The sequence below is a fragment of the Triturus cristatus genome, chromosome 12 (assembly GCF_964204655.1).
Source record: "Triturus cristatus chromosome 12, aTriCri1.1, whole genome shotgun sequence".
Lineage (NCBI taxonomy): Eukaryota > Metazoa > Chordata > Amphibia > Caudata > Salamandridae > Triturus > Triturus cristatus.
In genome coordinates, this window is record NC_140595.1 from 686121781 (window position 1) to 686149512 (window position 27732).

Sequence of the window (27732 nt, forward strand, 5' to 3'; positions counted from 1 at the left end):
CCCTTTTATTCCCTGTATGCATCTAGTAATGCCTATTTCAAAGACACCATTGAGACCCTAGGTATCCAAGAGACCTGCGGAAATTATTATTATGAAACAGTGGTCCCTAGGTAGAATAGGTAACCCAAAATGCTAAACAACATATGCAAATCAGCATAACTTTCTTAAAATATATAATCCCTACACAAATAAAATTCCAAAACGAATTACTGCAGTGTACTGTGAACTAAGTGACATGAACAGAGCGAGGGAAGTGTCAGGCAAAGGTGTAATACATGTGACAACAAAGTAAACTGTTTGTGCCATATTTGCATTTGCAGGGATTCAACATATAAAATATACCATAAATCAGTGTAATCTGAAAGAGACTATTAGTTATAGATTTCTTACCTTAGAATTACCCTCAGGCGTCAGACTGGATCCGGAGAATGTTTTCTCAGCAGTACCCCTGCACGTCGGTAGGTGGCGTTGGTCGACTCCGTGTTCGTCGTCAGCATTGTGATTGCCAGTATGATGTCTCAGTATCTACTTAGACGCCGCCCCTGTGTGCTGATGTCAGTTCTTTCTTTTTCCGTGCCAGCCAGAGCAGATCCGGAGAGAGCGGTACTCTTAGTCACTTTTTAACTAACCTTTTGTCGACATCTTTTTTGAAATCTTTACAACTCCTGGTACACGAGGGATGTCAAGTTGTCAACCCGGTTTCAAGTCTTGTGACTCCTGTCACAAGCTGATGTCGGTCACCGATCTGCACCTCGTGTGCCTTTTGGTGCCTGGAGCGTGACCACAACCCAAAGTAGTGCTCCGACTGTCAGGCTCTGATTCCTAAGGCTTTGCGGGAGCAGTCCAGAAAGCTTTTGGAGGCCTGGCAGTTGGCTCTGTGCCGTTCGAGGTCCCTGTCGAGGGTAAGGCCATGGGACCGGTTGCCGAGCCACCACCACCATTCGTAATGGAAGTCTTCGTCTTTGGGTAAGTTGAAGCACAAGAAGAAGGCGAAGAAGCATTGTCGCTCTTCGCCTTCTTCCCGTCTGTCGGCCGACGCGGCATGGAACATGGGTCGTCGTTACTCAGCTCCGCCCTCAGAACCTGCTGGGACGGCTCTGCGCTTCCCTTCCTTCTGGAAGCCAGAGCATCCCCTGCCCAGCTTTGTGTATTTTACGAAGCCCGATATTCGGTCTTTGGGCAGCCCGACTCTGTTGGTGCGCCTTCAGGCCCCACAGACTCTGCTGAGGGCTCTAGCCCTTGGATGCCGGCGGCTCCGGTCTCGGCACTGCAGGGTCCCTAAGTATCCAGGCCTGGATTTGGATTGGTGCCGGTCGACCTCATGGTACCTTCTCCTGTGTAGATTCCTCTGACGACGTCTCACACCGGTTGCGCCCCTAGCCGCATCGACCCCAACCTCCCTCTCGACTTGGACACGGAGCCGGACCGGTGTTAACCAGCACCGGAGGGTACTTTTGTACCACTGTTCTTCCCTGGTGTTCCTTATTGCCCTGATTGGCAGCTAGAGGACAATCAGGGCTGGACTGGGAGGTGTTTGTTCTGCCTCTGGCAGACCAGCTTGAAGAGCCGAACTGGAGAGAGGAGTAGGGTGATGCCAGTGGTCTGGATACCTCCCGAGACCTTGGTATACTTTCTCCCCCTACCGTGGCTTTGGAGGAGGGAGCTTCCTATGCTGTGGTGTTGCGTAGGGCGGCTGAGACCTTGGGCTTTGAGCTGCCTACGGTGGTGGTCAGGACTAACCTTTTGACCGAGGTGCTTCAGCCAGCAGCATTCTCTTCGGTGCCCTTGCTGCCTTTCAATAAGGCCCTCACAGGGTTCCTGGTCCAAGCCCAGAACAGGGGCTCCTGTGGATAGGATGATTGCCTGATGCCACCCCCCGGACCCGGGTGACCCACTTATACTTTCTCAACACCCTACACCCGAGCGCTTGGTGGTCCAAGCCTCACCTTCAAAAGGAATTGCTTTCCCTACAGCTCCTCAAGATAGGGAATCTGTTAGACCTAGCAACATTGACGTGGGTCTCCCTTCCATTTTTTTGCTGTTGCCTCCTGTGTTTTTGCTGTATGTTTTTCTGGTCTAGATGCTTTGGGCACTGTTCCACTGCTATTCAGTGCCACAGTGGAAGTGCTCCCTATGTTAAAGTGAAGTAATGGATTAGTGACTCCATGATTGGCTTTTTTGGTTAACTTGTCAGATCCTAGTCCAGTGTACCATGTGTGCCCAGGGCCTGTAAATCAAATGCTGCTGGTGGGCTTGCAGCGCTGATTGTGCCACCCACCGGAGCAGCTTGTAAACTATGGCTCAGGCCTGCCATCACAGAGCCTGTGTGCATTCCAGTACTGCCATGTTGACTTGGTAAGTGTACCCACTTACCAGTCCCTAAACCTTCCCTTTTCTACATGTTAGCCACCCCTACGGTAGACCCAAGGGCAGGGTGCATTGTATGTGAAAGGTAGGACATGCCCTGATGTGTGTGGCATGTCCTTATAGTGAATTACGACCATTTTCGTTTTTCACTATTGCAAGGCTACCTTTCCCCATAGGCCAGAATGGGCGGTTTGATTAGAACATCTTATAATCCTAACTGACCTAGGGAACATGGTAGAAAAACGAATTTAGTATGCCTGAACTAAGAATGATAAAATACATCTTTTAGTCAAGTTGGTTTTAACATTCTGTGTTTGAAAATACCTCTTTTAGAAAGTAGGTATTTTCTCACCTAACCATCCAGCCTGCCTCTGCTAGGTTGTGTATTGCATGTCTGGTTTGTGAGTGACAGGGGCTGGGGTGGCTCCAGGCGACAGGGTGAGTCAGCACTAGGCTGAATAGACCTATCTGCATTGGGAGTGGTGGGAGGAGTAGCACCTGGGCCTGACTAGGGCTGTGCCCGCCTTCCACAATGCTGGCTCTACTCGTGTGGTGCGTCCGATCACCCTGGCCCACACTGACAAAGTAAGAAGTTGTGTACTGGCAGAATGCACCCAGAACTGGTTTGGACTGGGTACAGGCACTCTCCACCTTCAGAGACAAAGGATGTGTGTGTATACAAAGGGGAACCCAGACCCCAGAACTTTAGATCACTTTTGGGAATCAAGACAAACCTTTGCTGAGGAGAAGAATCAGGAAGCTGAAGGAGGAGACTACCCCTATGCTGTGTGTTTGGGGGTTGGCCTGCAGTGGTTGCTTCATTGACAAAGAAAGGAGAAAAAGGGCTGAGTGTGCTTTCATCATCTTGAAGAAGAATCTCCAAGGCCTTGAACTGTGCTTGCCTCCTGCCTGAAGTCTCAGGGATACAAGACTTCACTCCCAGCTCCCCGCTGAATTCCCTTGCTGGGAATTGAAGTGTCTGCTGTTGTGCTGGGCCTTCTAAAAGTCTGCATGTCGCTGAGAGCTGGAAGCGCGACTCAACGAAGAAGAAGCGTGTCGCCGCCGCAGAAGTTGCTGTCGCATCGCCGATTAAGCATGCCGCCGCTGTCGCTGTCACCATCGCATCGCCGAAGCGCGTCGCATCACTGGAGAAGCGTGTTGCAGGGCCTGTCGCAGCTCAGAAGTTCACCGAGTTGCCTCACAGCCATCGGGCGTGTACGCATTGCATCTACGTTGTTGCACCGTAACCAAGATGCCATTTTGTTGCATCGCACCGGAGCATCATCGGATCGCAGTAAGAAACCGGCGCGTCAACTCCCCACACAGTAAGGAAGCGAGCCCCAACTCCCCTGCGCAGCAGTAAGGAACCGACGCATCCACTCCCCTGAGTGTAAGGAACGGCGCATCACTTTCCCTTCGACCCTTTTGTTTGTTTTGCGTTACGCATCCCAGGTACTTTGAGAGTAAAGTGTTGCATTTGCAACATAAAGTAAACTAAGCTATTTCTACCATTTTAAAGACTTATTTTGATTACAGTATTGTGGATTTTTGTCGTTGGTCTTGTGTTAAGTCTATATAAAGAATACTTATTTTTCTAAACCTGTGTGGTGTCCATCTGTAGTTTTTTCACTGTATTACTGTATGTTTTCACACATCCTTTACACACTGCCTCTGAGATAAGCCTGCCTGCTCGTGCCAAGTTACCAAGGGGGTGAGCAGGGGTTATTTTAAGAGTGTAGCCCCATACCCTGACTAGACGCAAGGGTACCTATTTGGACCAAGGTGCCAACCATTGTCAACTAGACACCCAGAATCCAAGAAGCTGGACCATCTTGGGAAGATGTTTTCTTCCGCCAGCTTAGGACGGCTGTCGGTGAACACTGCATGTCTCTTGGGTTGTTGCACACATTCAGTGTGGGACACGGTTACGCACGTGCTTCCACAGTGCCCGGAAGAGGCCCTGGCCGTGCTCGCCCGCACTGTTGCTGAAGGTCTAGACGCAGCAAAGTTCACCATCCAGTGTGGGCTGGATACCACCAACTTCCTGGTAAGAACAATTTCCACGTCAGTGGCCCTGAGGCATTACGCCTGGGTGAGAACATCTGGCTTCTCTGGAGACATCCAATTTACACTTTTGGGCATGCCCTTTGATGGCCGTTGCCTGTTTGGCGACAAGGCTGACAACGTACTCGAGCATTTCAAGGACTCTAGGGCTACAGCCAGGTCCTTGGGCCTTGCAGCAACTTCTCACCCCGTGCAGTCTGCCTTTCGCCCCTTTCATGGTCACGGAAAGGGTGCTCCACCACGTTCCACCCAGTGCCACAGGGCCGCACAAGCCACCCAGCCTCTGCGCGGCCGGGGACGTGGGGCCCAGCGTTGTGGGTCCGGGGGCCAGAGGGCGGGTCAGTCCACCAATGCCACCCCTACAGCGGCCTCCAAACCTTCCTAGTCTGACTTTTGAGGGCCACCAGTTGCCAGTGGGCGGCAGGATCCGCCATCACCTCCCCCACTGGCACATCTCATCAAACAGGTGGGTTTTGCAGATAGTCTGAAGGGTCTAGTCCCTCCCCTTCAAGACTACCCCTACCTTTATGCCACCAATAATCCATCGCATGTCAGAGGATCACTTGGCCCTCCTCCGTCAGGAAGTCATGGCTCTCTTGGCCAAGGGAGCGATCGAACGAGTCCCTGTGACAGAAGTAGGTCATGGTTGTTATTCCCACTAATTCCTGGTGCCCGAAAAGGACAAAGGCCTGCGTCCTATCATGGATCTCCAGAAGGAGAAGTTCAAAATGTTGACACTAGCTCAGGTTCTGTCTGCCCTTGACCTTGGAGACTGGATGGTAGCGTTGGACTTGCAGGACACTTATTTCCACATCCCCGTCCTGCCAGCCCACAGGTGTTGCCCACGGTTCACGGTAGGCCACAACCATTTTCAGTTTACCGTGCTCCCCTTTGGCCTTACCAGCGCCCCTCGGGTGTTCACAAAAGTGATGGTGGTGTTCGCAGCTCATCTGCGCAAATCATGGGTTCCAGTCTTCCCCTATCTCTCCGACTGGCTGTTGAAGGCGAGCTCGCCTCAACTGTCATCTCCCACCTCCAGACTACGGCGGACCTTCTGCACTCGCTGGGGTTCACTATCAACGTGCCGAAGTCACACCTGATTCCCTCTCAGAAGTGCCTTTTCATCAGAGCAGTTCTGGATACAGCGCAGATTCTGGCTTATCCTGCCGAGCAGCGGGTCCGTGATATTCGGGCTATGATGTTTCAGCCTCTATCTCGGATTCCGGTGAGAATGACCCTAAGGCCAGGGCCAGACTAGCCGTTGCGGGCACCGGGCGTTTCCCCTGTAGGCCGCCAGGGAGGGGGGTGGTTTTAGGACCTGGGGGTCAGTTTTTGTTACCGGCGGCCGCCAATATCGGCCCCCTGTACCAAAAACATCCAAAATCGGCCGTATCAAACCCCCAGGGGGCCGGCTGAGCTGTTTGCCAGGGCCGGTTTCGTTTCCCAGTCCGGCCCTGCCTCAAGGCCTCCTGTTCAGCATCCTGCTGGTGGATCATTCCAGGTGGCCTATGCGGGCTCTGCAGTGAGACCTGAAGTTCCAGTGGGCGCAGCATCAGGGAATCTTTCCGATTGCATCCAGATTTTGGAGGGCACTGCACATCAATTGCCGTGGTGACTAACAGACCAGGATTGGGTCAAGAGTAGGTCCCTCTCCCTTCCCCAACCAGAGTTCACACTGGTGAGATGCATCACTCCTGCGGAGATCAGAGGCCGAGTCTGGACTCCACATCAACCTTCTGGAGCTCCGGGTGCTTAGTCTGGCACTGAAGGCATTCCTTCCTTCTGTCATAGGAAGGATAGTGCAGGTTTTCACGGACAACACCACTGTCATGTGGTACTGCAACAAGCAGGGCGGGGTGGCTCCTATGTCAAGAAGCTCTTCGCCTTTGGATGTGGCTGGAACATCAGGGCAAGTCCCTGGTGGTTCAACACCTGGCAGGTTTTCTGAACGCCAGGGCGGACAAACTCAGCCGCCGGTGCATGATGGATCACGAATGGCGTCTTCACTCGGAGGTGGTGCAAGGTCTCTTTCAGCAGTGGGGAGAGCCTTGGTTAGATCAGTTTGCCACCGAAGAGAACGTGCAATGTAAGCAGTTCTGCACTTTGGAATTTTCAAGGTGGCACTTGCTCGGTGACGCTTTCGGAGCGAGTGGCATTGTGGTCTTCTATACGTCTTTCCGCCTATATCACTTCTGCCCAGTGTGCTGAAGAAGATCAAGCGCGACCAGGCCCAAGTCATTCTTGTGGCTCCGGACTGGGCATCAAGAGACTGATATCCCAAGCTCTTGAACATGGCCATCGATCCTCCAATCAGACTGGCTCTTCGGGAGGATCTTCTGTTGCAGCAGCTGGGGACGGTCCTCCACCTGACCTGTCCGGGCTTCACCTCCTTGCATGGCGATTGAGCGGCAACAGTTGACAGCTTTCGACCTTTCTCCCGAAGTATGTAATGTCATCTTGGCGGCCGGGCGGCCCTCTATTAAGACAGTTTACGCCTGTAGAGGGAACAAATTTGTGGCATTGTGCGCAGCAAAGGCTGTGGACCTCCTTTCTGCCCCTCTTTCTGAGTTTCTCCTATTCATACTTTCTTTGGCCCAGCAGGGCTCTGCACTGGGCACCCTTAAAGGCTATCTTTCAGCTATTTCGGCCTTTCTTTGCCTTCCTGATCAGCCTTCTCGTTTCAAGTTCCCTATCGTGAATAGGTTTCTTAAGGGTGTTTCTCACCTCTTTCCTCGCCTCTTTCCTCCTATTTCTTTCGTAATGCCCCAGTGGGACTTGAATCTGGTCTTAACTTACCTTATATGCGCTCCCTTTGAGCCACTACATCATTGTCCTCTCAGACTCCTGACTTTAAAAACTGCTTTTCTGGTTGCCATCACCTATGCTCGCAGGGTGAGTGAGCTGCAGGCTCTACTTCAAAACCTTCTTTCCTTGCTGTCCATCGGACAAGGTTGTCCTTTGAACTAGGCTTTCTTTTCTAGCCAAAGTGTGTACCTCTTTCCACATACCATCACTTTGCCCACCTTCTTCCTGCCCCCCCCATCCTTCCAAGGAGGAGGAAAGACTGCACCGTCTAATTTCAAAACATGCGTTATCATTTTATCTAGATCACACAAAACAGTTCCTGGTGGGCGATCAAATCTTTGTTGGCTATGTGAGCACCAAAAAAGGTTGGGTCGTGCATAAACAGACCATCTCTTGATGGGTTGTCCTCTGCATTAAGATCTGTTATTCCTTGGTGAAAAAGGAGCCTTTGGTAGGACTGTGCGCCCATTCTACCAGGGCGACGGAAGCCACTACTGCTTTGGGACGTGCAGTTCCCATTGGTGACATCTGCCAGGCAGCCACATAGGTATCACTGCACATGTTCACTAAACATTACTGCCTGGATAGTCCAGTCTGGAGAGACGGCTTCTTTGGACGTTGAGTTCTCCTGGACTCTGTGGTGTGAACTTAGTTCACAGACCCACCTCCGGGGTTGGTATTGCTGGGGTATCTATTCCAAGGTAGGAATCTATAACTAATAGTCTCTTTCAGATGAACAAGTTACTTCCCTTCGGTAACGATATATCTGTAAGCGATCTATATTAGTTATAGATTCCTTACCACCCCACCCATCATCCCCGTTCTGCGAACTGACTTCTAGAGTAGGGGACTCCCTTTCAGGGCCCTAGTTTTGTGCACCAGTGGTCAGTTTTCTTGCATGGCCCAACGCTTCTGGCGTGGAATGTTGTGTAAAAGAACTGATGTCAGCGTGCAGGGGCGGCGTCTAAGTAGATACCATGACGTAACCCCAGCTATCATGATTCCGCCGACGAACGCAGAGTCGACTTACTCCCCCTACAGACGCGCAGGGGGACTGTTTAGAAGAGATTCTCCGGATCCAGTCTGATGCCTATGGATAATTCTAAGGTAAGGAATCTATAACTAATATATGTCTCTTACTGATATATCTTTACCGAAGGTAAGTAACTTGTTCATCTCGGTTTGTATATATTTTCGACTGTTTCGATCCTTATCCGAATAATAGGATCATCATTACAACAAATGCAATCTAGGCCTGAAGTAATTGCAACACTAACTGGGTTCACAGGAGATAAGGAATCAAAGGTAGGCATTAAAAGTAAGGGTACTGTTTAGGAGATAACTAAGGGCTCACACTGTGACTTGGAACTGATGAGGATCACGATCATTCCATCAACACTCTACCTCTCGCAAAAGGCAGCACACACCCTTCCAAGGATAGCAGTGTCCGCGTCCACTGCGGACAGTTGGGGTACAGCAGTGACAGGGACACGGGTAAGACTGTGGCTACTGGATCCCAGCAGCGGTGGTTGAGGTAATTTGCCACTGTGGGCTGTCTTACTATGGCTCTGTAAACTGGGCCAAGTGCAAAGCCTTCCCCACTACAGACTCAGATCAGTGATGCCAAGCAGTCACAGGCTCCCCAGAGTGGTAGTGTGGGAGTGCTCGTGCTCAGAATTCAACAGTCAACTAACAGACACAATAACTTCAATATTCAGCCCATTGCTTACCTTTTAAGAAAAAGAATGACACAGTGGTACTAAATGGTATAAATTTCAATTTAAAATACAAGTTATTGACCATGGTGATGCCTTACCCTTGAGATTCCCACAGATTCTCCTCTTGGCTCTAAACCAAACCCAGGCGAACCATTAATGGCCAGTCCCACTAGCAGTGATGGCAAAGACATGAATCCGGCACAAGTGCAGGCTCTACTTTATTTCCAAGCTTCATACCTCTTTTGCTCTAGTGGTTATGCAGCAGTTCCTTGAGCTATCTCTGGAGTATATACAGCACTTCGGATTCCTTCCCGTGGATGAGCCAAGGGTGAGCTAACATAGGGCCTCCACTTGAGCCAGATCCCGATGTGTCTCTTGGCACACAGCCAGCAGGCCCCACCTCTGGGATGAAGAAGTCCAGGTGTGTGAAGAGTAGAAGCCACTCAGAACATGCTGATGTTGTCTCACAGGCAGTGCAGCCCGAGTGAGCCAATGTCGTCTGACAGCAGTTGCGGAGTCGCCTAAGCTAAGCAGGTACTTGCAGCCCTAGTCGGGCTGCTGTTGTCACATGGTAGATTAAGCTCCAACTGAGCCAATTAACAGTTGCATGCTTGGTTGGACTAATGTTGCTGTATAACAGCTGAATTCCCAACTCTGCCAGATGCATCTGCAGGACCCTCCCCAATATGGGCCACTCCTAGCTTGTTCCCAGCAGTCCGCTTCCTCTGGATGTCCCTCATCCCAGAGAATACATTGGGCTCTCCTTCTACTTTGGGGCCAGGCAGAATCCTTCCTACTCCCTGAAGGCAGGCACACTTCTAGGTACTAAGGCAATCCCTTGACTCCTAGAGCAGAAAGTGCAGAATTCAGGTGATGTCCTTGTTACACAGTAGTCCTTTAAGTACTCTGTGGAACACTCCCTTTCATGGTCTTGAAGAACTAGGAACTGGAATAACGTTAATTGGTTTGAGACCCACTTTCATATACAATTTCCAGCGAAGGGTGGGTACTCCAGACTGTGCAAGGACTCCACCATGAATTCTATGCCACACCCCACGAAACATCCCCACGAAATGAGTCTTGACTTGGATTCAATTCTCTCTCAAGAAACAAACCTTCATAGATCAGGGGATGCAATCTCTGCTACAGGCGAAAGGAATTTGAGCCATTTCTAAGGATGCCATATGGGGAGGCTACCAGTTGGTCAGCTAATCTTGTGACACACTATCTTGAACTTGTTCACATAAATTCCTTTCTTGAGCAGAAAAATGTTCACACTATATGCACGAATAGTCATTCTGTGGAGGTGTTAAGATTTCTGTAAGAAGTCATGAGCTCCACCATTTCATTCTAGAATTGCCTTTCAGTTCACCAATTATACTGGAAAATGTGCTTTCAAATGGCACATTCAAACTGTTATACCAAAAAAAAAAACAGTCACGGGGGAGAACCCACACCCTCCAAGCATCACTAAAACACTAACTCGCACAGTGACCCTTTGGGGTTATTGCCATCTCAGATTTACCTAAAAGAAACAGGGCAACCTTATTAGTCAGGAACCGTGCTGACTGCTCGAGGGAATGAGTGGTTACACACAGCACCGTCCAGACTATCTGCTATATACAACTTGTGAAACGAATTACCGAGCACGTGCCCTGCTAGCCGTCACGTTGAAATGGGCTGTGTTCCACGTGCAGGACATTGGCGCGTGAAGTTTGCCCTTTCTCTCTGTCTATGACGCAGATGAGCTGTTTGGAGCCGTTGGTGCTGAAGTGACCGCGAGGGTCGAGGAGAGCAGCGCGGCAGTGGATTCTGGTCTACCAATCAATGGTGTCCTTCCTGTGTTGCGGGCCGAAATTGGCAGCTTGTGGAATCGTGCTCAGCGTCTGGGGGTTCATCATGCTGGTAAGGGTTCAAGGAGAATCTGGTTGTAGTAAGAAGCCTTTTGGGATGCCTCAAACCTTTGGCATGATGGCCCTCTATCATTTATGACACGATGAGACTGATCTTTGTTTGATCAACGTTCACGCTGCATTATGGGACTTGTAGTTTCGCTTTTCAGATTGTAACTATAGGCTCAGAGTCAGAGCCCAGGATGCAACTGCGGTTGACTGGATGTGGCCGAAGGCGTCACACTTGAAGGGGCAGCAGTGCCAGTCTTTGTGGGCTAATTGTTCAATGCTTAGGGTTTGGCCGCCGACTGTCTGGGGATGTTGAGGTATATTTACTTTAAAAAAATAGTGCAACGCAGTACAAAAACCAATGTTGCTGTGATGCTTTGCCTTGGGTTGAGAAATCAAGAGGCACATCTATTGAGAACCTTCCCTGCTGTTCTCTCTATCAGTGCTGACCAGTGGTCGAAGTAGGAAGAGAAATAGGGGAACTGTGGGCGGTGAATCAGAGGGAGGGATTAGCCCGAGGATTGGGTCAGTGAGCAGAGTCAGAGGCGTGGCCTGAAGGAGCAAAACATTCTATTTTTTGTAGTTCAGCGACCAGTTGTGGTTTATTACTTTATTTAATTCAACCAATAGATACACATATTTATTAAAGGGTTTATATGAGTTATTGACATCAAAATACATTCACAAAGCTGGATATGTTTCTAATCACAGAATGGCCCAAATACACTTAAAAGTGGAATCCCAAGCCATTTGTCTCCTAACCATGTATTTCCTGTCATCAGCACTTCTCCTTTTTTCCACTAGAGCATTTCAAACATTAATGGCAAGTTATCCTAGTTTGCAAATGTTTTCCACATAATTATGGCTCGGCCATATTTACCACATAATGCATCATATGCTGCGTACCTGTCGATTTTAACAAAAAAATTGTCTGTAGCTCAAACGGATCAAAAGTTACTAAAAATGTGACTTGTTCCTGCGAAGTGGTCGGCCCTTTGCAAAGGTTGATCAGTCACCTTTCAAGTCAAAAAGGCTTTATTTCGACAATGTTCTCATAAAAGCAGATGCAACTAAAATTCAAGTTTAACAAAATGTTTAGTCCTTCACGCTAATAAGTGTTTAAAAAAATCCAATTCATTGATTAAAAATCAGAAATATAATCAAAAGTAAAAGCACATACACAATGTAGAATAATAGCATAGTGTACAAGCATATTAGGATCCCCAGCACAAAGAATGACAGTCCGTGGGGCATATAACGGGCCATATTGTTACAGGACATCAAGTAAGGATAAAGTCGTACATATATTTAAAACACCAATCCTGGGTAAAAAGTAAAACCAACATTATGTAAAACACCAATCTTAGGTAGAGATTAAAAAACACGTTAAAAAGTGCAGACAAGTGGGTACTCTGTGCAATTGAGTTTAGCTAACACCCTATAAGCAGCTCAAATCGATGACCCATCAAAGGAAAAGCCAATTGGCGAAGTTGCTGAATTATTCTCACTTGTTATAGATTTTGGGCTAGATGTATGAACACATTTTCCCATGGACACAGAATGGGTAAAACTGTTTGATACATCTGGCCCTTTGATCTGATGCACCACATCCACCTTAGAAATTTGGCTAGAGGAATTACATAGCGAGGCGAGGGTTTCATCATCAAGATTCTTAATGCCTGTCTACTTTGCCTAGTGCCCAAGTTCTTACATGTAGGTACTAGCCAGGTCCTTCGTGGAGCAGCATAAGCTGGACACACAAAGAGAATATTGAGAGTATGTTTCATCGCGTTCAACACAATGTGGGCACTTGTTGTCTCCAAATGGTGTCTATTTTGCAGTGAAAGATTTTAGGGGCAGAGTGCCCACTCTAAATTGAAAGTAAAATTTGCGGTCGAGGGGCTTAGATGTAATGTCCCAGTAAGGTTCAAGACTGGTTTGGCTAATAAGAACCTCCCAGTCAGTGTGGCACTGTCACTTGCTCTGATACTGTTTAGCCCACCATTTCCCAATATCTTTCCTTCAGTGCTCCCTTGGATAGGGACAGCAGATTTGTTGGATTGTCCGACAGGTTGGTCAGGCCCATTGAGATCAGCGTCCCTTTGATGTCCCTGAGCCAGCCAATTTTGTGGAAGCGGTCTGCCTCTAAAACATCCCTAAGACCGCTTGCATAGGTGTACAACTCAGGGGTCCTCCATATTCTGTGCCAGTATAATATGGGACGGAGTCTCGCTAGATCCGCTAATAAATACCTTCCCATACCGCTAAGCAGGGGGAGAGAGGTAGTACGTTTTGGGAGGCTGGTTATTGTGCGTAGGAATTTAGCTGGGCTAGATTGCCATACCCCCAACATTCTGAACCACACAAGACTGACCTAACCACCTTCGTACTGTAAATTTGTAATACTGGGCGTACTGGTTTAGTCAAAGATGAGCTGAATTCTTTGCTTAAGACTCCCGCTAGTTGTCTGTGTTATAGTGCCATTTTTTCAATGTGAGGGCCTCCATTTAATCTTTTTCTCCAAGCTGGATACCCAAGTATGTGAAAGCATCCACTTCCTCTAGTGGGGCACCATCCATGACAATTTTTCCCCTATATGATCAATGTTTATTAAAACTAATTAGTTTAATTTTATCTGCATTTATCTTTAGCCCTCTAAGTTTGCAGAAGTCTTCGAATAGGGACAACACACGCGGCAATCCACTAGGTGTCTTTGAGATGATGAGCGTGTCGTAGGCAAACATTAAAATAGGGACCTTGGAGCTAGCTTGGGTCGAACATCAGTGGGTGTCAGGGATAAGAATTTGGCAACCTTGTTGATGAGAAGGGAGAACAACGTGGGTGCCGAAACGCATCCTTTGGTACACTCCCTTTTCGACTGGGAATGGGTCAGTGGTGTTCCCTTGTGTGCCCCAGCATATGTGTGCAAAATTGTTCTCATGGAGACACACTAAAACATTTAACAGGTCCGCCAACATACCTAGGTCCGGCAATACCACCCATAACTTATTATGGGACACTAGATCAATAGCCAATTTTAGGTTCACAAATGCTGCATACATGCTGCCTTCACTGAGCACCACTGTTCACCAATATATCAGAAGGAATCTAAAGACCTGGTCTATTGTGCTGATGTGCGCACAGAACCCTGCCTGGTGTGGAGTTAGAACATGGTTGTCATCTATCCATTCTTGTACCTTTCCTAGGCGTGCCAACACTTTTTGGATATAGTCGATGAGGCTAATGGGCCCATAGTTCTCGGTTGTGCTCTGTCCCCCTTCTTCTATACTGATATAATCTTTGCACCTTCCATGAGTCTGGGATGGGGGCGCCCTGGGAGAGGCCATTTGCTAGTAGTGTTACATACCTACACCACTTCTCCTTTTCCTTTAAGAAGACGTCTGCGGGTATGCTGTCAGGGCTCTCCCCCCGTGATTGCTTTGAGGGCGGTCATTACGTCTAATGGCTTGAATACCAGGCCCGTCGGCTGGCTAGGGGCCAATACTAGAGGTTCGCACAGCTCACTGATACTAATACAGTACTGGAGGGAGGAGTGTTTTGCCAATTATTCTGGGGCAACTTGGTTTTCTGGAGGAGGTGGTTGTGCGCCCCTGCCCCATTTTACAAGGGTCCAGACGTTTTGCAAATTACTCCTTGCACATGCTGATTTCAGTTCCTCCCACTTCCCTCATCCCACTCTCTTTTTGCTTTTGCCTGGGCAGTTTTGTAGGCCTTCCTGGCATCTCTTATGGCGTTCATATTTTTAGTTCTGATGGCTCCCACAAGTGTTGTACAGGCCAGGATACATTCTTTATTATACCAGTTCTGGCGGGGTTGGTTATGGGGGCCTTTTTCTACTATATGGACTCAGAAAGTAGAATTGTACATTATTAAATAGAGAAATATGAATAGTAGTTATCAGATCTTCATCCGCTGAAAGGTCGCTATCTTCACTATCCAACGGCTCAACAGTTATGTTAAAGTCACCTGCTACTATGACTGAGGATTCATTTGCCCTTTTGGCCAGGAGTTCGTCCAGGGCCGGTACAGTATCTTATTTCCTCCCTCCTCTAACCCCTCTTGCATGTGTTTTATAAATATCCACATTGCCAAAAGGTCTGATCATCAGTCAAATGGCAAGGATGTCGGGGCTCCCTGTCGGTAGCTCCAGAACAGTGAGGCCGATACCTTGGCTAATCCAGATAGTTAGCCCCCCGGACGGATGGCCCTTGCATCCAGCGGTGGCCGGGGCATAGAAGTTTAAATAACCTGGGCAGAAAACTGGAACAACTGACCATGTTTCCTGAAATAGGCAAACGTCCTGTTGTTCAATAAAGGTGTTCCAGTTTCCGGATACGGTCTTGGACCTAAGCCCTATGGTGTTCGAGGACAAGAGAGATGTTTGGTGTGATGCAGGGGAAGGTACAATTGGGAATCGACCCCGTTCACTAACTCCCCCCCCAGAGGGTCTTGTAGGGCTCCAATCAGCATATATGCTAGTTTGTTGAAGGTAAGGTGTTGTACTTGCTGGCTGGGTGACAAAGTTCACTGTCTGGGCCAATGGGAGGGCCTGCTTTGTTGTGCATGAGGGAGAGTGTACTTGTCAGTCTACTTCCCTTAGTGGTGTGACCTAGCGTCAGCGGGAAAGGCAGGGGAGGACCTAACTAATGGGGCTGCCTCAGGGAGCTAGTGCTTAATGCGAATATTTGATTTTGTTAGATAGTGGGTGCATGGATCGAATGCCACCAGATTTTCGGCTAGGTCTTGACGGTAGAATGTGAGCGCTATAGCATCCCAGGAGGCCCCCCTTATTAAATCTCTTTTAGCCCCTTTTATATCTTCCCTAATGACTGACCGATAGCCTCTTACTTGACGGATCCATTGGATCCTTTTATTAATTAAGGAGGCCTCGTCCTCTCTCCCAGAGTTAGGTGGAAGTTTGGAAACACCCGTTAAGCATACCACCTTTGAAGGAAGTGGCCCGATTAGGGTCACTCGGGTCACTCACGACCACCTCTTTGCCTTCCCAATAAATAAAGAGTCAAAAAGGCAGTAGACAATACAAACCTACCCAATTTATTAAAGTGCGCTGCAGCGGAGTCCAGTCTGACCAGCCTCATAGGATAGCTGCCGAGGGACTGCCCCCCGTCTGCACGGTAACACATAATTTCCAATACCTCTAAAGTCCCGTCCAAACTGGAATTTTCCAGCTCAGGCCATGGTGCACAAAGAAGGCAAACCAGGATGAGAGATGGCACAGAGCTGGGTACATGCTATCTCGACCGCAAAGCCACTTGGTCGGTGTCTACCATTATAATATGTGGGAATGAGTCTAACTAACCGCAAAGGTATGCAACAATAGTTAGAACATTCACTAGTGCAGCAAAGCCTTAACCTTGAGCAGTACGAGCTGGAGGCGCAGGGGCGGCCTTTCTGCTGAGGCAAGCATTATGAGACGGGAGCTTGATCTCAGTAACAGAACAAGATGGCGCCAATATAGATGGCGCCATGAATGCTACCTTAACATAGAATAGAGTTCAAGCATAACAAAGGGAACAGTTCAATTCTGTGCATTACGTAAATAACATTTCAAATCTAACAGACCCTCCTTTTAGCATTCATGCTAAGCTTTATTGGTGCCATCAGGTAAGGGTCTTTACAATTCTAAAATGGAGAGAAAGGAAATATTCAGACATAGACTACCATTACTAGCATATGAACTATCCATCAGAGCTACTACTTTGGAGTGTTAACACATATATTCAGTATTCGTATATTCCTTCGTCAATATTTAACAAGTCCTGGATACCCTGCATCATCATAGTGTTTGCATGAGAATTACGCCTCAGGCACTAGGACGTCTCTTGAACATTGGTACACAGCAGGCACAACCGGAAGGGAGGAAATGCATACACAGACAGCAGGCCAGAATGATACCTGGTATGGCACCAGAAAAGTTAGAATATTCCAACCCCAAGTAGTGAACAGGCCCCCAAACTATCCCATGAATGACCATGAACCATTCTCCTGATGTATCACGGAGGCTATTTTATGCAATTTCTGTATGGCAGCATACACAGTGGGGGCATGGTCAGGGATGTACACACAACAGCTACTACCGATGACGCGACAGACCCCACCCCGGTCAGCCAGAATAACGTCTAAAACCATACGATTTTGGAGGGCAACAAGTCTCATAGACTGGACCTCAACTGTGATATTTTTCAATATTCCTGAAGTCGTATTAATGACTCCTTCCACCACCCTCGTGGGGCCCCAAAATGGTATCATGCCTTTAATTGCGTCAGTGAACTGCTGTAAGGTGGTGTCTGTCTGATCGATGTCATCAGTGCTAATCATTCTCTTAAACTGGGGTACATGGGCATCGCTACGATGTAAATTATGGTCCTTAGGATAATTAGGAGGGGCTATGTACACAGGTGGCAGGAGGTAAGAAAGGTAACACCTTTCCGACCATCCTTCAGGAAGCCAATCATAACTGTGAGCTCCACAAACAAAATAAACATTAGGTGACGGGATTAGGGGTGGACTCTTAGTTACTCTCAGATTATATGTAGTGTTGCGTCTGCTCTCCCCCACCTCTACTTCTCCAACCACCTGGATGCAAAAGGGGCCATGACATCCACCACTGACAAGGGTATTTAGCTGATCCTCAGTGTTAGACCTGGCATCATTGGCATGAGTCTCTCCTCCATTTTTTTCTGTTTGCCTCCTCCGTTTACGATGTTTTTGCTGGATTATTGCTTTGGGCACTGTGCCACTGCTGATCAGTGCCACAGTGCAAGTGCTCCCTATGTTAAATTGTTACATTGATTGGTGTTACCATGATTGGCTTGGTTGACTTACTGTTCAGACCCTAGTCTAGTGCACTGCGTGTGCCAAGGGCGTGTAAGTTAACTGCTGCTGGTGGGCTTGCAGCACTGGTTGTGCCACCCACAGAAGCAGCGTGCAAAATGTGTCTCAGGCCTGCCACCGCGGCGCCTGCGTGCAGTCCCTGACTGCCATGTCGACTTGGTAAGGAAACCTACTTACCAGTCTCTAAACCTTCACTTTGCCACATTTCAGACACCTCTATGGTAGGCCCTAGGGCAGGGTGCATTGTTGGTAAAAGGTAGGTCATGCCCTGATGTGTGTGGCATGACCTAATAGTGAATTACAGCCATTTTCGTTTTTCACTATTGAAGGGCTACCTGCCTCCAATAGGCCAGACTGGGCAGACTGATTATTAACTCCATTATAATCTATCTGACTCAGGGAGCATGGTAGCAAGTCGAGTTTAGTATCCCTGAACTCAGAATTTAATAACACACCCTTTAGGATGGATGGTTTTTAAATTCTATGTTGGAAAATAGCACTTCTAGAAAGTGGCTATTTTCTTGTCCAACTATCTACCGGTCTCTGCTGGTTTGGTGTGTGTGTCAGGGGCTGGGTGGCTCCAGAGGTCTGAGTGAGTCAGTGTGGGGTGAATGGGGCGTTTACACGTAGAGTGAGGGAAGAGTAGCCTGCCCTGCCTGACACAATACTGGCTCCGCCTCCTGCTGGGCGACTGATAGCCCTGCTCCTGCCAGTGACAATACTGGCTCCGCCTCCTGCTGGGCGGCTGAGGACTCTGCCCTGCTCAGTGAATAGGCCAGGTGCCTCTGCCTGGCAACACCCACAACAAACCTGAGATGGTGGGAATCTCCCTGCTTGGACAAAGGGAACAAAGGGAAAAAGGGGTATAAGAGAAGGACCCCTGAACCAAGAACTCAGATCACTTCTGACAAGGAAACCTGTACCAAGGACAAGAAGCCTGCTGATCTAAGGACTTGCCTCCCCTTTCTGCCAGAGTGCTGTTTTGCTGTGGAGGAACCTGAAAGCTGCTTCTTTATTTTTGCCAAGGAACAAGGAGAGAGGAACTTGGTGTGTACTCTCTGAACACTTGCTAGGAAATCTCCAAGGACTGGAAGAGTGCCAGTCTCCTGTTGAAGTCACAGGGCCAAAGGACTTCACCATCTACTGAATTGCTGAATTGCTGGAAAGTGTTGTTTCCAGTACACAAGGGAAAATCTGCAGTCTCGACGCCAGCAGCAACGCCAGTGAGCAGTGGGTAGCGGCCCCGGCTCCAAGTGACCCCGTCTCGACGCCGGTATCGACGCCAGTGAGGAGTGAGTATCGGCTCTGCCTCCAAGCGACCCCGTCCCGACGCCGCTGCTGATCGCATCGACTCGACGCCCGTCTCGACGCCGTGAGCGCTGCTCCGGCCCGACATCCCTCGACGCCGCTGCGGATTGACCCGACTCCGAGGCACGAACGACGCCGACCTCGACGCCGACATCTCGACGCCGTGGATCATCGTTTTCTTCGTTTCTCAAGGTACTGTACTTGTGGGGTCTGTTGCAACTCCAGGCTCGACGTAGCGCTCCTCGCGGTCGACGCCGAACCTTGGGAATCTTGTAGACTCGACGTCGTGTGACTCCTGTGGGGGTTACATTGTTGCCAAAGAACTGTGCTCAGAAGAATACTTTGCTAAAGAACTATTTGCCAAGAAGAAACCTTACTTGAACTATGATTTTTCCTTCCAAAGAGTATTTATTAAGACTGTGGTATATTTTTGTCGTTATTTGGTCTTGTGCTAAGCCTTATATAAAAATACTATTTTTATAATAACTTCTGTGTCGTGTCCATCTGTAGTGCATCCACTTTATTACTGTATGTGGTCATAAATGCTTAACACACTGCCTCTGAGATAAGCCTGTCTGCTCTGCCAAGCTACCAAGGGGGTAGCAGGGGTTATCTGAGTGTGTAATCCCCTTTCCCTGACTAGAGTTGGTTGGTCCCTATTTGTCAGAAGTGTATACCTCTGCCAACTAGAGACCGCCGGTTCTAACATTGGTGGTCAGCGGTGAGGATTTGAACTTTGCATTTATGACGCATGTGCAGTGATTAGTGTACGCTACATAGTGAAAGCAGACCATAACGCAGCCACAGTCTGTTTGGTAGGATTGCCTATTTGTGTTCTCCGCTTTCCTGGAGCTTATTTTCTTAAACACTGCCAGTTTTGACCATGGAGAATGCCGGAGCTGCTACACCTGTGGAGAATGTTGTGGGGGAATTCGATAAGGAGAAGATAGATTCCTACACGCTAAAAGATCTAAAAGGATTTTGCAAGCAGTTTAAAGTTCCTACCACAGGTGTCTCCAAGAAAGAGGGCTTCCTCAAAGCGCTGAAGGCCTGGTTAGAGGCCAGAAATCCCTCTGATCCGGTGGTGGTACCGGAAGAGGAAGAAGAAGAGGAAGAGGAAGAGCCCACAGGTGGGCCAGTGTCATCTCCAGGCAGTAGTGCGTCCTCTAGGAGCCTTTCCCCCGAAGAATTAGAAGACAGGGAGAAGGAGAGAGGGTACAAGCTAGAAATGGCAAAACTTAAATTAGGAGGGCAGTTGGAATTAGAGAATGCGAGAAGCAAGAGAGAAGCTGAAATGGAGAGCAAAAGATTAGATTTTGAGAGAGAGAAATTAGCGTTTGAACGTGAGAAGATGGTGAGGGAGATGGAGCTTAAAACCAAGAGTTTAGAGTTGAATCCCTCTGGTGGCAGCACTCCATCTGTGCCTGCAGAAAGTAGGTTTTATTTTCCTAAGGATGTGATCAAAGATTACAGTAAGAATGAAGATATTAGCCAATGGTTTAAAGCGTATGAGTTAGCATTGTTGGCCCACCGGGTCCCTGAGAAGGATTGGGGAACGGGGTTGTGGAGCCGCTTTACAAACGAGGGGAGAGATACCTTGTTGAGCCTTCCTGCTGAGGATAGGATGTCTTATACTCATATGAAAGATGCTTTAATGCTGAGATATGGCTTAACCCCAGAAAGGTACCGACAAACCTTTAGAGAATGTAAGAAGTTGCCTGGTACTACGTGGGTTGAATATGTGTCTTTTTTCTGCAGAACCATGGATGGTTGGATAAAGGGTAGCAAGGTTGATAGTTATGATGCTCTTTATGATTTGTTCGCTTGGGAGCACTTGTCTAATAACTGTTTTCCAGAGCTACGCCAGCACCTTGTTGATAGCAAGCTATCTAACCCTAGAAAACTTGCTGAGGAGGCGGACCGCTGGGTCAGTACCAGGGTCCACAAGGGTCCAGTGGGAGACTCAGCCAAAGGTGGGCAGGGTCCCCAGCAGAAGAGTGGGGGGGACAGGGGTAAACAGAGGGAGTTTCAGAAAGGGCCCCAGAGTAGTCCCCAAGGGAACCAAGGGAAGGGTTCCCAGCCTCCCCCTGTAAAGAAGCCAGAGGCCCCGACAGGTAAACCTGTTCACAGGGGCCCCATGACCTGCTATGCCTGTAAGCAGGTGGGACACCGTTATTATGATCCCCAGTGTCCCATGAAGGATTCGAATGCACCGCCGCGTGCACCCCCTCGTCAGGTAGCGAGTGTAGCCCTGGGAGGGGAGGAGATGGGTGCCCCCGGTGGGTGGGGTCCCGCAGAAATGTCCCTGGTCTCTTTAGGAGACGTGGAAATGGTCCCTCCAACCCCTCTGCCTAGTAACACTAAGAAATATAGGCAGTGGGTGACCATTAATGGCCATAGGGTGGAAGCTCTCAGAGACACCGGAGCGAGTGTGACAGCTGTCAAGTGTCACTTGGTGTCCAGAGAGCAGGTGGTCCCGCATGCATTCTACCCCGTTGTAGCTGCTGACAACTCACAGAGTCAGTGTGAGGTAGCTCAAGTTCCCTTTGAGTGGGGGGGGGTCTCAGGTACTCTTCAGGTTGCTGTGAGGCCCGCCATGCCTGTTGATTGTCTCCTGGGCAATGATTTGGAGGACTCCCCTTGGGCTAAGGTGGAGAGAAAAGCGCATCTGGAAATGTTGGGTCTGCCTGAGTGGGTGTGTGCGACCACCCGGTCCATGTCAGTCAGTAAGGGTGTTGATGGGGCCCTGGAGCCTGAAAGTACGGCCCAGGTCCCAACCGTGAAGAGAAGAGGCAGGGGGCGCGGGAAACCGTCCCCCATCGTTCCCGCGGTCCAGGAGGGAGCAGACCCTGAGGGGGATGCCCTGGAACCGACAGGAGAACAAGTGGCCGAACTGGGAGACCTGCCCGAGCTGACCCATTGGCAGCAGGATGGTGGTCCCTCCAGGGAGGAATTTTGTGCTGAACAGAAAGTGTGCCCTTCTCTTGTGGGTATGAGGCAGCAGGCCTCAGCCCAAACGACAGGTGATCAGTCAGGATCACATTGGGTCTACTGGGAGAACGACCTCCTGTATAGCGAGCCTAAGGCTGCTGAGCCTGGGTCAGCCCGTGTGCTGGTGGTACCCCAGCGCTTCAGAGCCTTCCTACTGGGGTTGGCTCATGACGTTCCGTTAGCTGGACATCTGGGGCAGGACAAGACCTATGACAGGCTTGTCACCCATTTTTATTGGCCCCAGATGAGAAGGGATTCAGATATCCATTGTAGAACCTGTCAAACTTGCCAGGCAAGTGGGAAAAGTGGGCGGAAGCAGAAGGCTCCCCTCCAACCTTTTCCCGTCGTCAGTACCCCCTTTGAGCGAGTGGGAATTGACATTGTGGGGCCACTGGACCCCAAGACAGCCATGGGCAACAGGTTTATCCTGGTCTTGGTGGACCATGCCACCCGGTACCCGGAAGCCATCCCTCTCCGAACAGTGACGGCCCCCGTGGTGGGACGGGCACTGATGGGGGTTTTCTCCCGCATGGGGTTCCCCCGAGAGGTGGTGTCAGACCGGGGCACCAACTTCATTTCGAATTATATGAAGTCTCTGTGGAAGGAGTGTGGGGTAACCTACAAGTTTACCACTCCTTACCACCCTCAAGGTAATGGGCTGGTTGAGAGATTCAACCGGACCCTAAAAGGCATGATCATGGGTCTTGAAGAACCAATGAGGCGTAAATGGGACGTCCTCTTGCCATGCCTGCTGTTTGCTTACCGTGAGGTGCCACAGAAGTCTCTAGGGTTCAGCCCCTTTGAGCTTTTGTATGGTCACCCGGTAAGAGGACCTTTGAGTCTGGTCAAAGAAGGCTGGGAGCAATCTCCCAGGAAACCTCCCCAGGATGTATATAGTTACATGCTGGCCTTTAGGAACCAGACTCGGCGCTTCAGAGATCTTGCTCAGGCAAATCTGGAGGCCAGCCAGGAAGAGATGAAGCGGTGGTACGATCAGAATGCCACTCTGGTTGAGCTTCAACCTGGTCAGAAAGTTTGGGTCATGGCCCCTGTGGAACCTTGTGCGCTCAAGGACAGGTGGACCGGACCATTTGAGGTTGTGGAGAAAACGAGCAATGTCACCTACTTGGTGGACTTGAAATCTCCCAGGAACCCCTTAAGGGTCCTGCATGTCAACCGGTTAAAGCCCCACTTAGAAAGGTCCGAAGTGGGCATGCTCCTTGCCACAGATGCTGGGATGGAGGAGGAGAGTGAGCCTCTTCCTGACCTCCTGTGTGCAAAAGAAAAAGATGGGTCAGTGGATGGTGTTGTCCTCTCTGACACACTGACCCCTGAGCAGCAGCAAGATTGTCGCCATCTGTTGGTACAATTCCCTGATCTGTTCTCCTTGATCCCTGGTGTCACTCAGTGGTGTGTCCATGATGTGGACACTGGGGACAGCACTCCTGTGAGGCACAAGGCCTACAGGGTGACTGACAAGGTCAGAGCATACATCAAGGAGGAGGTCTCCAAGATGTTTGCCTTAGGGGTGGTTGAGTCCTCTAGCAGTCCTTGGGCCAGCCCAGTGGTCTTGGTCCCAAAGGCTGCAGCGCCTGGTGCTTCACCAGAACTTCGGTTCTGTGTGGATTACCGAGGACTCAATTCGGTCACCAAGACTGACGCGCACCCCATCCCCAGAGCTGATGAGCTCATCGATCGGTTGGGGGCTGCCCGGTACCTTAGTACGTTTGATCTAACGTCTGGGTACTGGCAGATCGCCTTGACTGATGGGGCAAAAGAGAGGTCTGCATTCTCCACACCAGATGGGCACTACCAGTTCCGTGTGATGCCCTTTGGGATGAAGAATGCCCCTGCCACATTCCAGAGGTTGGTTAACCAGGTATTGGCCGGGCTGGAAGATTTCAGCGCCGCCTACCTGGACGATATAGCAGTGTTCAGCGCCAGCTGGGAGGAACACTTGCGCCACCTCCAGGAAGTGTTGTTGGCCCTGCGCAGAGCAGGCCTCACAATCAAGGCTAGTAAGTGCCAGATTGGGCAGGGTTCAGTGGTGTACTTGGGGCACCAAGTAGGGAGCGGCAAGGTGGCCCCCCTGCAACCCAAGATAGATACCATCCTGGCTTGGGAACCGCCCAAAACCCAGACTCAGGTGAGAGCCTTCTTGGGTCTCACGGGTTACTACAGGAGGTTTGTCAAGGGGTATGGCAACATTGTGCACCCCTTGACCTCGCTGACTTCCAGGAAGCAGCCGAGACTTGTGATCTGGACTGACGCCTGTCAGAAAGCCTTTGACACCCTGAAAACTGCAATGTGTACAGCACCGGTCCTCCAGGCACCCGACTTTTCAAAAGAATTCATTGTCCAGACGGACGCTTCAGAGCATGGTGTGGGGGCTGTTCTAGCACAGATGAATGAGGAGGGCCGAGACTTACCTGTAGCCTTCATCAGCCGGAGGTTACTTCCCAGGGAACAAAGGTGGAGTGCGATAGAGCGTGAGGCATTTGCTGTGGTCTGGGCGCTGAAGAAGCTAAGACCCTACTTGTTTGGGTCTCACTTCCGGGTTCAGACGGACCACAGGCCCCTCAGATGGTTAATGCAGATGAGGGGTGAGAACCCAAAGCTGTTGAGGTGGTCCATTTCCCTACAGGGGATGGACTTTACGGTGGAACACCGCCCTGGTACAGATCACGCCAATGCTGATGGTCTGTCCAGATTTTTCCGCCTTAGTGATGAGGACTCCCTGGGTGAAGGGTAGTTCTCCCCACATTTCAGCTGGAGGGGACACGTGTTAGACCTGGCATCATTGGCATGAGTCTCTCCTCCATTTTTTTCTGTTTGCCTCCTCCGTTTACGATGTTTTTGCTGGATTATTGCTTTGGGCACTGTGCCACTGCTGATCAGTGCCACAGTGCAAGTGCTCCCTATGTTAAATTGTTACATTGATTGGTGTTACCATGATTGGCTTGGTTGACTTACTGTTCAGACCCTAGTCTAGTGCACTGCGTGTGCCAAGGGCGTGTAAGTTAACTGCTGCTGGTGGGCTTGCAGCACTGGTTGTGCCACCCACAGAAGCAGCGTGCAAAATGTGTCTCAGGCCTGCCACCGCGGCGCCTGCGTGCAGTCCCTGACTGCCATGTCGACTTGGTAAGGAAACCTACTTACCAGTCTCTAAACCTTCACTTTGCCACATTTCAGACACCTCTATGGTAGGCCCTAGGGCAGGGTGCATTGTTGGTAAAAGGTAGGTCATGCCCTGATGTGTGTGGCATGACCTAATAGTGAATTACAGCCATTTTCGTTTTTCACTATTGAAGGGCTACCTGCCTCCAATAGGCCAGACTGGGCAGACTGATTATTAACTCCATTATAATCTATCTGACTCAGGGAGCATGGTAGCAAGTCGAGTTTAGTATCCCTGAACTCAGAATTTAATAACACACCCTTTAGGATGGATGGTTTTTAAATTCTATGTTGGAAAATAGCACTTCTAGAAAGTGGCTATTTTCTTGTCCAACTATCTACCGGTCTCTGCTGGTTTGGTGTGTGTGTCAGGGGCTGGGTGGCTCCAGAGGTCTGAGTGAGTCAGTGTGGGGTGAATGGGGCGTTTACACGTAGAGTGAGGGAAGAGTAGCCTGCCCTGCCTGACACAATACTGGCTCCGCCTCCTGCTGGGCGACTGATAGCCCTGCTCCTGCCAGTGACAATACTGGCTCCGCCTCCTGCTGGGCGGCTGAGGACTCTGCCCTGCTCAGTGAATAGGCCAGGTGCCTCTGCCTGGCAACACCCACAACAAACCTGAGATGGTGGGAATCTCCCTGCTTGGACAAAGGGAACAAAGGGAAAAAGGGGTATAAGAGAAGGACCCCTGAACCAAGAACTCAGATCACTTCTGACAAGGAAACCTGTACCAAGGACAAGAAGCCTGCTGATCTAAGGACTTGCCTCCCCTTTCTGCCAGAGTGCTGTTTTGCTGTGGAGGAACCTGAAAGCTGCTTCTTTATTTTTGCCAAGGAACAAGGAGAGAGGAACTTGGTGTGTACTCTCTGAACACTTGCTAGGAAATCTCCAAGGACTGGAAGAGTGCCAGTCTCCTGTTGAAGTCACAGGGCCAAAGGACTTCACCATCTACTGAATTGCTGAATTGCTGGAAAGTGTTGTTTCCAGTACACAAGGGAAAATCTGCAGTCTCGACGCCAGCAGCAACGCCAGTGAGCAGTGGGTAGCGGCCCCGGCTCCAAGTGACCCCGTCTCGACGCCGGTATCGACGCCAGTGAGGAGTGAGTATCGGCTCTGCCTCCAAGCGACCCCGTCCCGACGCCGCTGCTGATCGCATCGACTCGACGCCCGTCTCGACGCCGTGAGCGCTGCTCCGGCCCGACATCCCTCGACGCCGCTGCGGATTGACCCGACTCCGAGGCACGAACGACGCCGACCTCGACGCCGACATCTCGACGCCGTGGATCATCGTTTTCTTCGTTTCTCAAGGTACTGTACTTGTGGGGTCTGTTGCAACTCCAGGCTCGACGTAGCGCTCCTCGCGGTCGACGCCGAACCTTGGGAATCTTGTAGACTCGACGTCGTGTGACTCCTGTGGGGGTTACATTGTTGCCAAAGAACTGTGCTCAGAAGAATACTTTGCTAAAGAACTATTTGCCAAGAAGAAACCTTACTTGAACTATGATTTTTCCTTCCAAAGAGTATTTATTAAGACTGTGGTATATTTTTGTCGTTATTTGGTCTTGTGCTAAGCCTTATATAAAAATACTATTTTTATAATAACTTCTGTGTCGTGTCCATCTGTAGTGCATCCACTTTATTACTGTATGTGGTCATAAATGCTTAACACACTGCCTCTGAGATAAGCCTGTCTGCTCTGCCAAGCTACCAAGGGGGTAGCAGGGGTTATCTGAGTGTGTAATCCCCTTTCCCTGACTAGAGTTGGTTGGTCCCTATTTGTCAGAAGTGTATACCTCTGCCAACTAGAGACCGCCGGTTCTAACACTCAGTAACGTTGCAGGCCCGAAAGGACTGACGTGTTGAGCTGTAGAAAATTGTCCTTCTCCACCTGAGACCGATTCCCTTTTCTTACCCCCTTGAACGCCTGCATGCAGGAGCTCAAGAACAACCTGCTGTCAGCGTGAGACTCCAGCCACTCACCTGAAGTCCAGGAATGTTTGCAGGGGCGATGAAAGTTCTCCAATCCTCTTGGAACAACTCTCAGCGTTACTGATTGGAAACAGGAGCTCTGGCAGATGTTCCAGGAGGGAAGGGGATTTGGGATGACAAGAGAGAAAAAGAAGAGACCACAATCGTCTGGACCTGCCAGGATCTGAATTCTCCCCGGGGGTGTTGCGCGTCTTCGTGTTCACCTGTAGACAAGTATGAAAGTTAGTTCTTTGTATATGTTATCTTTTTTATATCTTAATAATTCTTCATTTAATTCTTTTATAAGTTAACACTATATATTACTGGTTAAACTCTGGTTTTGCTTGTCCAACCTTTTTTGAATTAAGCAGAAACTGGACTGGGAGTTGAGGTGTGTTCTCTCTCTCTATTAGTACTAGAAACAGAATAAGCATACATTAACTAGATGTCTTTTTGATTAAAATGAATAAGCATTTCCCTTATCACAGGTTTTTACCTTAACGTATTATCATTGAGCCATAATGGGTTTTTCTTCATTCCAGTGCGTTAATAAACAATAG

The 27732-nt window shown here is 49.5% G+C and overlaps 1 protein-coding gene across 1 annotated transcript in view; it reads left to right on the forward strand.

Annotated features, from left to right (window-relative positions):
* The first annotated feature begins 10781 nt into the window (after window positions 1–10781).
* The window catches only part of LOC146780093 (ribonuclease kappa-A-like), a 108381-nt gene continuing 91430 nt past the window's right edge, over window positions 10782–27732 (forward strand). Inside the window, exon 1 of the mRNA XM_085637885.1 lies at window positions 10782–10859. Within this exon, the coding sequence (XP_085494011.1) occupies window positions 10782–10859 (78 nt within the window). The remainder of the gene's footprint in view (window positions 10860–27732) is intronic.